This window comes from Adiantum capillus-veneris, chromosome 2 (assembly GCF_014529385.1).
Source record: "Adiantum capillus-veneris isolate H3 chromosome 2, ASM1452938v2, whole genome shotgun sequence".
Lineage (NCBI taxonomy): Eukaryota > Viridiplantae > Streptophyta > Polypodiopsida > Polypodiales > Pteridaceae > Adiantum > Adiantum capillus-veneris.
The window spans coordinates 21,851,069-21,866,459 of record NC_140932.1 but is presented as its reverse complement, the minus strand read 5'-3'; the positions used below and the strand labels follow the sequence as shown (position 1 = coordinate 21,866,459).

The window sequence follows — 15,391 nt, the reverse complement described above, 5'->3', positions numbered from 1 at the left end:
AAATCCTAGGGTGCTCCTCTTGTGCACAAGCTACTCCGTATACACACACACACACACAAAGAGAGAGAGAGAGAGAGAGAGAGAGAGAGAGAGAGAGAGAGAGAGAGAGAGAGAGAGAGAGAGAGAGATTCTATTATCATCCTCAAAAGTCAAATATGAGCTATGGGACCAAAGATACATGTGATGTCATATGTGTGGGGTTAATAAATGATTCTTGATGCTCCAAGATTGTGGTGATAAGAGTCATAATGGAGAGCCCATTCTCTAGTTGGGAGGGAAAATCATGTAGGTCTAAGTCATGGCAGCTAAAAATGTGAGGGAAGCAAGTGTGGATGTGAGAAAAATCTGAGCACTGTAAAAGTATGTGGTGCTCAGACTCTCCAACTTGCAGTGAGCATAATGTGTAGATTCGATTTGACTCTTCTCCATAGCCTCAAAGACATATCTCGCATTGAAGGAAGTGGGAGCTAAGCCGAATGGCTACCATAATGCATATCACCAACAAGGGGATAGGCTCAAGCATAAAAGGGTGAGTATATTTTCCTCGTTTGGTGATGAACATGGTTTTGTAGTTGGGTACAATATGGGTGGTGTAATGTATGAAGTACTACCTACTGGATTCCTCCCTCCGGTGGGGGTCACTACAATAAAACAATGTCTATCACGTGCGTTCAATAGTGGGGATTTTTTTATTCTATATTTTCTCACATTTTCACATATAGAAGGGTGTTGAGAAAATAATATTGGAAAAAATTATAGATTGAATAGGAAAAGGATCCCTTTTATTTGTGTAAAAAATTCACAGATAAGGGGTTTTATAAATAGTCCTTGAATGCACGTGATATAAAGGGTATACATATAGTGGCCCCCATGAGATTCCTCCCAAGCCATAATACACTGGCATTGTGAAAAAGCTTCATTCACTTGGGAGTCTATTGAGGCATCATGTAGCAAGTATAATGAACCAAACCACGTCTTAATGTCTTGCATCCATCCCGTGCTCAAGATCCTACTTTTATGTGTCTTTTGAAAATTTTTGCCTGCTTCCCATCCAATTGTAGAAAGTTGATGTGAGGGATTTTGACAAATTTTTATTATGTACTCCATAACTCTTTCCATGCCCATAATCTCAATAGGAAGAGATCTTGACTCAAGTAAGAGCATATATGGGTGAAAGCATGTTAACGTGTCGCGCTTTTAGTTAACATATGCGAACAAGCACATATTATAAGCATAACACATGGATAGGACAATCATGTTTTCTCAAGTGTGTGGGCCACCATCGTGAACTACACAAAGTGTAATACTTGGACTTCAAAAAAATGAATCGTAATATTTTTAAACTCTCTAACAGTTAAGCTCAGTCGTTACGTTGAGGTAGTGGTGTAGTCATGAAGCGTGGAGGGAAGCACAACGTAGGGGCCACAAGTCAGAGAGAGGGAGGAAAGCGATTGCGAGCTGCAAGCAGGTCTGAAGTCAAAGGCCAATAGTCAGCCCAAGTAGAGGATAGCTCACCACTGGAGCCAGCCACCTCCGACAGCAATCTTGACAGTACTCCACCGAGAAGGAAGTCAAGGGGCAAAGGTTCTGTTGCTTCTCCTCCACCCTGCAAAAGATTGAATGCTTCTAATTCCCACGGATCCCCAATGTCAAAGTACATGCATGCAGGGAAGGGGAAGCAGGACTGAGGTACTCTTTCTCTCTCTCTCTCTCTCTCTCTCTCTCTCTCTCTCTCTCTCTCTCTCTCTCTCTCTCTCTCTCTCTCTCTCTCTCTTCAATGAGGGGGCCACATTTGGAAGTTGTAAATCAAGCAAAGCATGACACATTTCTCCAGCATGCCCCAACTACTAATCTGTTAGTGAATCCTCTCACCCATGAGTCCTCTCACCCATGAGAAAATTGTGTTGGTAAGCATATGCTGCAATCAACAAAGAGGACTATGCATTCAACTTATATGCTTGTTTTTGCAGTAGCCCCTAACTGCAATCTAGTTGTGGATTCTCTCACACTGATCAGGTGCTTGTGCATTGCCTTAGGCATTCAAGGTGCATGCTTAGATGATTGCATCTAAGGAGAGCCCACACAATTGCCTTTGTATAAATTACTTGACAACCCTATTCTAGTGGGGTTTTGTAAGGTTTTAATCTTATAATCCTGTGTGATGTGCATGCTGATGGAAAGCTCCTAAGCTGAACATCCCACTGCAGGAAAAGTTGTGTAACAACAGAAGAGTTTAATGTTGTCCATGGCCTCTCCATGGATGGTGACGACTTCAGATTGGTTAAGTGGGAGCAGATTATAGATTTGGAGTGGTTCAGTGTATTCAAAGAGGCGAAGGATCGCAACAAATATCGCTCAAATGCAATAGCATTCATGGTGGCGACATGTATGACCAAGTACTTTAGCTGCACTACAGGGTGTACCAGACGCCCCCCACCAACATGGAAATTAATTCGGCTTTTGCGAAGGGTTTTGTAAAACAATTCAATCCAGTGGCAATTGCAAGTGGCTCAATCATGCAAGTGGTTCAGTGTATTCAAAGAGGCGAAGTATCGCAAAAAATATTGCTAAAATGCAGTAGCATTCGTGGAGACATGTATGACCAAGTACTTCAGCTGCACTACAGGGTGTACCTGAAGCCCCCCACCAACATGGAAATTAATTCGGCTTTTGCGAAGGATTTTGTAAAACAATTCAGTCTAGTGGCAATTGCAAGTGGCTCAATCATGCAATTTAATTGGGCTGAGTTTGCTGTCCAGCATTTGTAGGACCTTCGAGAAAAAGGATACTATAATCCCATGTTGAAAAGTGGAGGGTGCGTAATACCCACCCCTCAAGTCAAAAAACAGAGGAGGGCTCCGTGGAAACAAAGGATGATTGCGATGGCCAAGTAGCTCCGGACGTTGTTTCTGCTACCAGGGAAACACCCCTCTCTATTAACACTCTCTCAAAGTGACACCAAGCATGTCATATTTTGGGCTCTCTGATTTGCAGCACATCATGAGTGCAAATGACCATCTCAGAAATCGACTGCAGGATGCTAAACAGCAGCTCAAGAATGCGGGTGAGGAGCTTGAAGCTGCGAGGGTTCTGAAAGCAAGCCATGATATGGTCAGCCCTATAGTACTTTCTATGAGACATAAGCTTCATGATGCTGAGAATGAATTGCGGTGTTTAGGCCTCAATGACGTGTGGATGCAAGGAGAGAAATAGAGCTCAAGGTAAAGATTGAGACACTGAAGGAGACATTGGATGCTTTGGGGTTTCCTCATAGTGAGTACACCCCACTGCTATTGATATTGACATGACATGTCTTCATGTAAGTGCTGATGGTTTTTGTGATTGAACCTTATGTTTTGAATATGTGAACAACTATCCTATGTACTTACCATGCCTCTGTTTTGATTGGTTTGTAGATTAATGTGGAGGTGCAGGAAGCGAAAGTGCACGCCTGCGATAGTCAATTGCAGCCGCTCATGCAGATAAGTAGGATGATACAAGGCTCCTTCATCCCCACTGCCCTATGCAAGATAGCTATGGACACTTTTACAAAGTGTATAGGAGGGGAATGCGATGGGACAACAAGCAACATGTGTATTGACTGTGGTCTGCCACTAGAAGTACACGAAATCAGTGCAATGGCCAAAATGCCATGTGAGCATACCTATCACCTAATCTTCTTTGTTGCTGCATGCTCCCTTGGGACCGAATGTAGAGCTTCCACCTGCCATCAGAGGATACCAGCTGAATGGTGTGGCAAGGTCATAGGGCAAGGACCTCCAATCACACAGAGTTCTGGTAAGATAATGTTAAGGAATAGTTATCCAACCTTGATTCCTACACTAGCCCTGTGTATGCTAGTTAGAAGAGAAGGTATGCTAGTTAGCTTAGTGGGTATGGTGTCTAGCATATTGTGTATGGTAGTTATGCTAGTTAGCATAGAAGGTATGCTAGTTAGCTTAGTGGGTATGGTAGTTATGCTAGTTAGCACAGATGGTATGCTAGTTAGCTTAGTGGGTATGGTGTCTAGCATATTGTGTATGGTAGTTGTCAAACCTAGTTATGCTAGTAAGCATACTATGAGATATAGCTAGCATACATTGTCATGGTGGTAAGAATTATGTGTATGCTAGTTAGCACAGATAGCTATCCTAGCTAGCATATTGTGAATACTAGTTGGCATTTTTGTATGCTAGTTAGTATACTGTGTATGCTAATAAGCATACCTTCTATGCTAGTTAACAAAATATGCATGCTAACTAGCATAGAGATTTTCCCAGTTAGACACAAAGTATGCTAATTAGCATACCCTGTATGCTAGTTAGCATATTGTGTATGCTAATAAGCATACCTCCTATGCTAGTTAACAAACTATGCATGCTAACTAGCATAGAGAGTTTCCCAGTTAGACACAAAGTGTGCTAATTAGCATACCCTGTGCGCTAACTAACGTACAGGGTATGCAAATTAGCACACACAGTGTGCTAACTAACATAGAGGGTATGCTAATTAGCACACACAGTGTGCTAACTAACATACATGGTATGCTAATTAGCATATATAATATGTTGATTAGCATACTTTTTATGCTAATTAGAATACTGTATGATGGCTAGCATGCAAGTATGCTAATTAGGAAAAAGGTATGCTAATCAGCATGCATAAGCATACCTTTTCTTATAGTTATCATACTTGCATGCTAGTCATCATACACAATGTTCTAATTAGCATATTTTATATGCTAATTAGCCTACCTTGTTAGCTAGTTAGCACACACGGCTAAACACAATGTTCTAATTAGCATAAAAAGTATGCTAATTAGCATACCTTGTTAGCCATGTGTGCTAACTAGCTAACAAGATATGCTAATTAGCATATTATATATGCTAATGCATACCTCTTATGCTAATTAGAACATTTAGTATGATGGCTAGCATGCAAGTATGATAGATATAAAACAAGGTATGATAATTAGCATACTCTGTATGCTAGCTAGCATTTGGTGCATGCTAACAAGCATTCAAAGTTTAGTTAGCATACCTTCTTTGCTAGCTAGCAAAATGTGTAGGCTTGTTAGCATACCTCTATGCTAGTTAGCATACATTCATAATTTGTATTATAGCTAGCATACCTCTTTGCTAGTTATCCTAATGTGTATTTGAGTTAGCATGCACAATATGCTAACCAACAAAAATGGTATGCTAATTAGTAGAGACGTTATGTTTATTAGCATAACTTATCCTCTAGTTAGCATACCATTTATGCTAATTAACATAGAATGTATGCTAATTAGCACACTATCAAACATAAGCATACCATTAACATACACACAATTTTGCCTATTAACATTTTATATATGCTAATTAGCATACATTCTCTGCTAGTTAGCATACACACTATATTCACACTTCCTTGTTAGCATATTTTGTATGCTAGTTAGTATATTAATCATGGTGGTTAGGACACTTTGTATACTAGTTAGCATAGTTAGCATAGACAATATGAATGTCTATAGGATATAGATGCCTACCATACATGGAATGCTACTTGTCACATTATGCATACAAGCAATCATAATGGTATCGATGAAAATTAACGGGTGAATGGAATACACAGGTATGAATGATGCAGGATATGAACCTGACAAGACACTTGTCAATCAAAGGAAAGAAGAGAAGCTCTGTAATGATGAATCTAATGAACTAGATAGACAACAAGAAAGGGCAGATGTAATGCGACAACATGCAACAGCGCACGAGGCTGTTGCAGATGGTAAAGGAGCAGATGATGATGATGAAGAAGATTTTATCATGATTACTCATCCCAAACCCAAGCCCCCTACAAATGATCAAACAAGCGTCTCAGAGGAAACAGTTAGGAGTGTGTAGGAGGAAGGTAGGAGTGCTCAAGAGGAAGGTTTCAGTACTGACAATGGGCTGACTACGCAAGACGCCGGTGATGACAGCCTCCTATAGGGTTTTGTAAACAAAGTGAAATTAAAGAGAAAAGGTGGCTTGGAACAGATTCTGGAAGAACCTAGGGACGAGAAATGTGATGCCCCTCCGAGCACCCTGGATGACATAAACGACCACAACAGAGGTGAAAAGAAAGCCATTCGCTTACGTGCTTGCAAGAAATTATGTTGAATCTGTTCCCTATTGTGTCCAAGTTATGTAGTGTTAGCAAGCTCCACACTGTGTGGCATGTATCTCTCTAGATATTTGTAATGGAAAAACTCTTTTCAATATTATTTTATTGTGCAACAGTTTAGTAATTTTTGCTTGTCCTTTATGATGTCTTTATTCGATACCATTTCTGTGTCACAAGGCAAGAGAAATTGTAGTTAGTTGCCCTGCATGATTTGAATTATGCCATTGCATGCAAAACCATATGAAAGCGACGTATTGCCAAGGCTAGATAGCTACAAAAAGAAAAAGGCGAGATTGAGAAGCACCTGGCTAGCTATCTTAAACGCTTAACGAAAATAAATGAGTACTTCAGTTATGCTCATCCCTCGGGGGAAGTTATTTATGTTGGGTGGTATGCACTGCCAGACCCAATATGTGTGCCAAAGCCATTGCCAGATGAGGGGCACGCTTTGGTTCTTGATTTAAATGGACTGCTTGTTCAAGTTGTAGAGCCAATGCACGATGACATTCCCCCTAAACATGCAGGGGAAATGATAAAGTACAATGTGCAAGATAGGAGGTTGGTATTTTGTCTCAAAGACAACCACAAATTTTTGGATTGGTGCCTCCATTTTTTCCATGTGTATATATGGAGCACCAGCATGGCACCTAAAGTGAATGCAATATTAGAAATAGTATTCAAAGAGCAGTGGGATAAGCTGAGAGGTGTTTTCACACAGGGTCATTGTACTGGCCAACCTTGGCAGATATGTAATAAGCCTGTATTCTTGAAGGATTTGAGATTGTTTTAAAAGAACTGCAACTTTGGGCCACAAAATAGTCTAATTATTGATGATAGTATGTGCAAAGTGTGCCAGAACCCTGAAGGAAGTTGGCTTGTTACTCCTAAGATAGAGGACCATACCAAAGAACAGTGGCAAAACTTCCTGATAGATACTTTGATTAGCATACACAGTATATAGAAACTGCCATGTTTTCTCCTTGAAACCAGCAATGGTATGCTAATCAGCATACTGTCTATGCCAACTAGCATAAACAATATGCCAATTAGCATGCTTGGTATCATAATTAGCATTCCTTGAATTAGCATACTGTGGATTTTTGTTTTTGCTAACTTCCATTCACAGCATAGTATGCTAATTAGCATACACAATATATAGAAATCTGCCATCCCTTCTTGAAACCGGCATACATTATGCTGATTAGCATACATGAAATGCTTATTGGCATACACAGTATACAGAGAGCTGTTATCTCTTCTCCTTGAAACCAGCAAACCTATGCTAACTAGCATACTGTTAATGGTGTAAACTATGCTAATTAGCATACCCACGAAATGCGAATTCCACTCACAACATAGTATACTAATTAGCATACACAGTATACAGAAATCTGCCATCTCTTCTCCTTGAAAACCAGCAAAGTTATGCTAACTAGCATATATAAGTTTATGCTAATCAACATAAACAGTATGCTAATTAGCATTAGCATACAAAGTATACAGGAAGTTGCCATCTCTTCTCCTTGAAAACCAGCAAGAGGTATGCTAATTTGAACATTTTGTATGCTAAGTAGCATTAACATTTTGTATGCTAACTAGCATTAACAGTATGCTAGTTAGCATACCATTTATGCTAATTAGCATACCCACAGAACACAATGAGACGGGTTGTACAAATGATCTCTCTTAAACTGAGACCCCTCTGTGATAGACACCAAAGCCATGTATACACAAAGCACACAAGAGACACAAGATACCCAAGTTTTTGATAAAACAACATTATATCCGAGCAAGAAGTATATTGAAGATCGTCATGGCATTTATTACTATCCTCATCCAAGAAGCATAACTTCAATAGGGGAGTAACACAGAATCAGATCTCTCCACCAAGGGCGAGGCCACCACCACCCAGGCAACCAGAGCCAACAATCCCACCGGTCCAAATCCTTCAACCGCCCGCACCACCACCACCACCGCAAGCTCTCATTCCACCGCTACCTCCACCACCTGCTGAAAACCAAACAATGAGTGTCATCAGTGTTGAAGCTAAAGGAAAGGCAAAGGTAGAAGAGCATGTCAAGGAGAAGGACAAGGGAAAAGGGAAAGTAGAAGAAATGGATGCCATGGGAGTGAAGCGTGCTAGGCACGAAGAGGCCTCTCAAAGGGAGGAAAAGATAAAGGGAAAAGGAGAGTCTAGACAACATGCATCTAAGCCTTGGTGGAAGATCAACATCGTCGACTTTTTGTTGGGCAACTGTGCTAAACCATATGATCTAGTTCAAGATATTTTGATGCAGGGTCCAAAAATAACATGGCCCCAATTACTCCATCTTGCACCAAGAATGAGGAGACAATGGACGAAGATGGTAAGTACTAGAAAGTCAAGACCAAGGATAGTTGGGGCTATCTTTGGGAGGAACCAAGAAGACATCCTACCCACGCATCTCAAACATCTACATAGATGGTGGCGCATAGATATGCATCACATGAGTGAGAAAATAATGCACCTTCTAGGCCTAGAGGTAAGTAGGCTGGCAGCTTGCCGAGCTAAAATGGAAAATAACATCCAAGTGAAGTGCATAGGCATTGTGAATGCAGTCAAGGTGAAGGCATTCAACACCAAAGTGGAGGTAGACATTTTTGTCATGCCACACAAAGGGGAGGACTAACCTATCATTCTCAAAAGACCATGGCTCATGGCTATGGAGGCTAAGCAAGACTAGAGTACCAGAATGATCCAGATCAAGGATGCTAAGGGAAAGCCCATATTGTTCTCTTTCCTTCAGAAGAAGGTAAGGTATTTGAGCAGGTTTATTCACTTGGCTCTCTCAAGTGGTTCTCCCCTACAACAAGTCACCCATAGAGATGTCTTCCTATGGAGTGAAAAAAATGAGCAACAGTTCAGTAAAGTGAAATAGATCCTAGCTTCACTTCCCACCATTGCACCCCCTAGATGGGACGATCCATTTTGTGTTAGCCCCAGTGTAGGAAGTGATACACTTGGAGCAATACTAATGCAGAAGGACCCCCAAACCTCTTTCATGCATCCTATGTACTTCTCTAGTCGTGTCATGACCCCATCAAAAAAAATATTCCACGGTAGAGCACATGGTGCTTGCATTGATGTTTGACACCACAAAGTTTCGCTCTTATCTATTGCCTAGACCCTTTGTAATTCTAACAATGGAAGAGGTCTTTCCGTATGTGATGCAACACATGGATGTCTCATCTAGAATCGCTAAGTGGCTCGCTAGATTACAAGAGTTTGATTACACTATGCAAGTGGAGAACTCCACTAGAGCTAGTCTAGCAGGTATTCTTACTCATCGTCACTATGAGAAGAAGCTAAAGGTCAACACACGAGGCAAAGGAGTGACATTAATGGTAGAAGTTCCTAAGCTAGAAGGAGCTCACTCTCTTTTCTTTGATGGAGCTTACAAAAGAACAATAGACCATGCCGCAACTGGCGTTGGAGAGAGGGAATGGGGGAACACACCCGACACAAACACAAGGGCCTCTCTATAGCTCAAGGTATCCACAACACCCCTATCCTCTGAGAAAACACCTTCAAAGAAACACTTTACACTAGCAGACCACTGCCTGCCCAATTTCCACTGCTCACACACTCCATAAACCCACCACACAACGCACACCTACTACCATTGCCTGTCTCCACCCTTACACACACTCGCAACCACTCAATCTCACTCTCTCACATAAGACATTGTCGGTCAGGGGGGGCACACACTTCCACACAGCCGGCACCGAGGGGAAACACCAGAGCAGAAGAAAGAGAAGGGGGAAGGGGAAACAACAGCAAGATGGAAAACTATGGCTTGATTGCATTCCAAAAAACATGTACACTGGCTTGCATTGCCATCACTATGGCCATTTTTAGGAAAAAGTTACAAAGGGGCTAGCTTGCTAGAGAACTCCACTTTGCAGGCTTCAAATGGCACCAGAAAAGCTAGGAAAAAAGCCCCAAATTTGATCCAATTTTGACTTTTATAAGGGGGGCCCTTAATTTGTGAATTTGCATTTTCATTGGTCCATCTGGCATCTTAATTTGGCATTTTTGGAGGGGAGAAACCGCTTTACTCCATCTTCTCTCTTCCTCTCTCTTTTGCACTTGAGGGGGTGCAATAGCGACATCGCTATTGCCTCTTGGTACTTTTATTATTTATACTTTTCTTTTACTTTTTACCCCTTTGTGGGGGACCTAGCTTTGTATTGCCTCTTTGACCCAATTCTGGTCCTCTTTGTCTGACCCACACTTACCTTCTTTCTACTTTTCCTTTTCCCTCTTTCTTCCTTTTGGCCCTGGCTTTGCCTTTGCTTCTTGCCTCGGCTTACTCTTTGCTCGGACATGCCTCAAAATGAGCTCCCTTGCTTTGCCTTGTACGCTTGGCGGCTTCTTTCTCGCGGGACATTCCCCCTATCTCATGTCTTGGGGACGGGGGCATTAGCGAGGTCGCTAATGCCTCTCCCCCCAATGGCCTTCAAAAGGGTCCCTTCAGTGGCCGTGGGATCTGGTCCCCCTATTGGGCGGCCACGTCATCACATGCGGGACTGCTCTCCTCACTCTCATGCGGGTGCGCCACCCCTGGCTCCGCTTCACTAGCCAAAAACCACCACGATGCACCCAACTGGGCCACATGCCACCGCCAGCACCAGCTCGTAGCGCCCATGAGCACTCGCCAACACAATGCACCACGAGAGCTTCCCCTCAACTATATACCCTCAAATGGACTACCGCCTGGCCCATATACTGCATGCTCTCCATGCCCGGCTTCGCATGTGGGATTAAACCTCTCCACGTGGCAGCACAAGATGTGTCCTCTTTTAAAATGGCCTCCAAGGTCATGTAAAAAATTCCCACCCTCATTGTTTTTTCCCCCCCACTTCATAAGCCTGCCATATTCTACTCAGAAACCCAATGACCGGAGTAAAAACTCCACCCGACCGTCTGGATCGTCGGCTCTTATCCCCCCCGTGCTCGCTGAATTTCAACTTCCCCGTGCCCACGACCTGAGGCGACCAAATTCGAAAAAATCATCTGCAAACGCTTTATCTTCAATTCAACTAGGTTTCTCCAGGCTGTAATTCGGTGTTCGGAACTCAGAATCACACGCGGTCGATTTCAACTAACTCCATATAGTGCACACATCACCGAGATACCTGGAAAGCTCCAAAAAACGCCAGGTGGTGCATTTTTCAATGCGGACTAATGGGCTTAGACCCGGCCCCCAGGAAATCTTCCGATGGCTATAACTTGCTAACCAGAGCTCCGATTTGCAATCCGAGAAGACAGGAATGCTCCACAACTCGAGCTCTACACATGCATCCACTGACATAATCTTGGGACACCTGTCCCTAGCTGTCTTGTCCGTCGGCGATCTGCAACACACTCTACCTTTAAACTTCAGTATCTTGCACACCGGGGCTCCGTTTGAGGAGTTGTCTGGACCTACTTCTAGAGCACACTGAACACTACATTCTAGAGCCCTGACTTTTCATTTAGGACACCTTCATCTGCCCTCCCATCTAGACCATCCCGCAGCTCTTTTGGCCTAAAAAACCACTTCAGACATACTTTTCCGTTATCCTTGGGCTGCCCAGGTCCTTGGCACCTACCCTAGCTTTATGTTCGACCAAAAGCATATGTACAAAACTTTGAAACTGACACACCAAACTGACGATTAAAAGCACTCACAAAACCACAACTGTATATACAGGCTATGTGCTGCACCTCAGGCACTAAATCCCTCTTGAAATACAGTTTGAGATCCACACCATTCACCCTGTTTCTAAGAAGGTTGCCATTTGCTCTTACTAGCTAATAGGTCCGATTCGGAAAGGCCTTCCGCACTTTATACGGACCTATCCACTTCTTCTTGAACTTCTTCTGGAATGTGAAAATCCAAGTAGCTTTCGTACTTCATGACCAGGTCTCCTTCTTCTATCTTCTTATCTGGCAGGTTTTGATTAAACTTGGCAATCCGCCTCTCTCTTTGCTTGACATAATAGTCTACCGATGCCTCTCTATTCATCTACAAAGCCTCCAAACTAGCTATCCGATCCTGTAGAACTCCTTGTTGGGTGGCATTGACACACCACATACCCTTTAAAGCACCTAACTACGCATGCACTGGCAACACAACCTATTTACCATAAACTAGCTTGAATGGAGTGAAATTTCTAACTACTTTATAGGACGTTCTATACGCCCACAAACACTTCTCAAGATTTGCTTCCCACTCAGCTTCCTGCTTGTACACGTACTTCGTTAACATTTTTACGATTTGACCATTAGCACTCTCTACTAGACCATTGAACTGGGGGTGATAGGGTGAGGAAAATCAATGCTGAATCTTTAACTTTTCCATTAATGCACTCATAAGCTTGCTTCTAAACCCTTGAGCCCTATCAGAAACTAACACCCATGGAACACCAAAACGGCAACAGATGTTATCAAATACAAACTGAGCCACCACATTAGCATTTACTTTCTTCACTGCTTTGGCCTTGACCCACCTTGTAAGGTAGTCAATGGCTACCACCATGTACTTCTTATCGCTTGTAGACTTTCCAGACCCCACTTTTCGAAAGCACTTTGTGTGTGATGGCTCCCTGTGACTCCGCTACCAGTCGTCTTTCACCTATAGTTTGACACTCTTGGCACGTCTTGCACCAGTCATGCACGTCCTTCACAATGGAAGGCCACCAAAAGCCTTCTCTAAGCACTCAAAATAGAACCAGGTTTTTGCCCTGGTGTCCGCTCTCTTTGTGGCATTGCTCCAGCACCATTCCTATTTCTTCTTTGTACAACACCCTTCTAAGCACTCTGTCACGCCCATAGTTCATGAGATCCCCACCTACCAGTGTGAACTTACAGGGCTTTTGCACCAGTCTTCTCTTTTGCAACTTGGACAAACCCTCTTAGCATTGCCTTGTACCCAGAAAACCTTCAACCTCCTTTAGAGTCTCCCTACCTGCATAAGTGGCTGGGGCCACATATAAACCTACAACATGTACCTGCACTTTGCTACTTGCTAGATGATCTGCCTCTTGGTTCTGTTCTCTCCTCACATGCCTTAATTGAACCTCTTCAAAATAATTTAGCATATTCTTGATGGAAAAGAACCAATGCTTCAATGAATCGCACTTTACCTGCCATTGGCCTAACAGTTGCTTGATGACTAGCAATGCATCTCCCTTCACTACCAACTTTGAAATGCCAAACTCTATACACTTCTTTAAACCCAAATGTAGAGTGAGATCCTCTGCCTCATTATCGGTGTGGACATCCTCTAGATCATACGCCTTCGAGAATATAGTTTTACCGTGTGGATCGTGTATCACCACACCCCCTCCTTCTTTCTGTACTACCCTTTGATATGCTCCGTCAAACCACATTGTAAAGGCATCCTCTAAATCCGCCTCTTCCTTAGCTTCATCTCGCACCATCCTTGGATAGGCAGGCAAATCGACGACCTTGCTGACAAGAATGTCTGCTAAGTGAGACCAACTCTTGTGATCTACTTTGAACTCCAACTCGAACTCTTGCAGCTCCAACACCCACTTCATAATCCTCCTTCCTGGCTTCAAATGTAATACTACCTCTAGCAATAGATTATTAGCTGTCAACACAAAAAATGTGCACACAATCAAATGCACCTTGAATTTCCTGCAAGCGAAGACCAGAGACATCACCCATTGCTCTGCCTTGGTGTAGGTAGCCTCTCCTGGTTTGATCACCCTGCTCTCAAAGTATATCGGCTTGTAGCTTCTCCCTACATTTTGCAATAGAACTGCTCCAATAGAAACTGTGCCCACTGCCATAGACACATAGAAGTTGTCCTCTCGATTGGGAGGACATACTGCTGGCAACTAACACAAAATCTCTTTGATCCTATCAAAGGCTTCCTGAGCTTCTCCATCCCACTCATAACCATGCACTTGTTGAGCCCTCTTTTGAAGAGGATGCACATATTGTGACAACATCCAAAAGAAACGTGATAGAGATACTTCAGCTTATGAACAAACGAAGCCAAAACTTGAGCATGTGATGGTGGCTCCATCAACACCAATGATTTCATCTTCTCGGGATCAGCCTCTATACCATTTTGTGATACCACATGACCTAATAGCTGCGCTCGAGGCTATGCTAGCTTGCATTTATTGGGGTTTAGCTGACCTCCTTCTTCATCAAGCCTTTGAAAGCATAATTGTAGCTTCAATAGGTGCTCCAATCTTGAATTGTAGCAACCTATATCATCCATAAAGACCCTGATAAAATGGCCCAAGTATGGACCAAATATCCTGTTCATCCAATCTTGGAAGGTGCCATATGCATTCGCCAGTCCAAACGGCATCCTACGGTAAGCGAAACAACCCCATGGAGATATGAATGTGGTCTTCAACTGGTCTTCAAGTGCAATCCCTATTTGAAAATACCCCGAAAAGCCATCCATAATCGAGTATCTCTCATGCCCAGCCACCTGATTTAGGATATCGTCTTGAAATGGCAATGGATAGTGATTCCTCTTGGTCGGGGCATTCAATGGCTTGTAGTCATCACACACTCTCCATTTCCCATTCTTCTTAGGGGTTATGACCACTAGCGAGACCCACTCTGACTCTTTCATCGGGAATATGGTGCCAACATCTAGTAGCTTATTGATCTTCTGCCAAAGGGCCTCCTTTTGGATTTCCCCTAATCTTCTCAGCTTATGTGCTTTAGGCGGATGCCCCTCCTCAGAACAGTCTTGTTCTCCACCCCCTTTGCACCTCACAAATTCTTGTACTCCGTCGCAAAATAGGTTTGGATAAGAATCACACAGTTGAAAATAACCCTCCTTTTCACCTTTGGTTAAATCTTCACTAATCATGCTCGAAACCTCCTCTATGCTTAAACCATGAGCTCGAGGCTACGTACTGAAGCGGTCCGGGGTGGGCAACAAGAAGAGCAACCTCTCGACACCCTTCAAGGCTCCCGTGCTGCTCAATGGGGCTGGGGCACAACACAACACAAACCAAAACAACAAACCCACACCCAAATCCCAACTACACAAGGGGAACCACCTAGTTTAAGAGCGAACTAGGACGCAAAAGAGGAGAATCGTTAGAGCAACCCACAAACAAGCAAGGAATTAACACTAACCCTAACACCAATGGAACACTCTCACACACTAAAACACGAGAGAGAGAGAGAGAGAGAGAGAGAGAGAGAGAGAGAGAG

General features: G+C 43.0%; 1 protein-coding gene across 1 annotated transcript in view; it reads right to left on the bottom strand.

Annotated features, from left to right (window-relative positions):
• LOC147462488 (uncharacterized) overlaps positions 1-13,737 on the bottom strand; it is a 36,331-nt gene extending 22,594 nt beyond the window's left edge. Inside the window, exon 1 of the mRNA XM_086493677.1 lies at positions 13,379-13,737. Coding sequence (XP_086349803.1) covers positions 13,379-13,737 — 359 coding nt within the window. The remainder of the gene's footprint in view (positions 1-13,378) is intronic.
• Between the last annotated feature and the right edge of the window lie 1,654 nt (positions 13,738-15,391).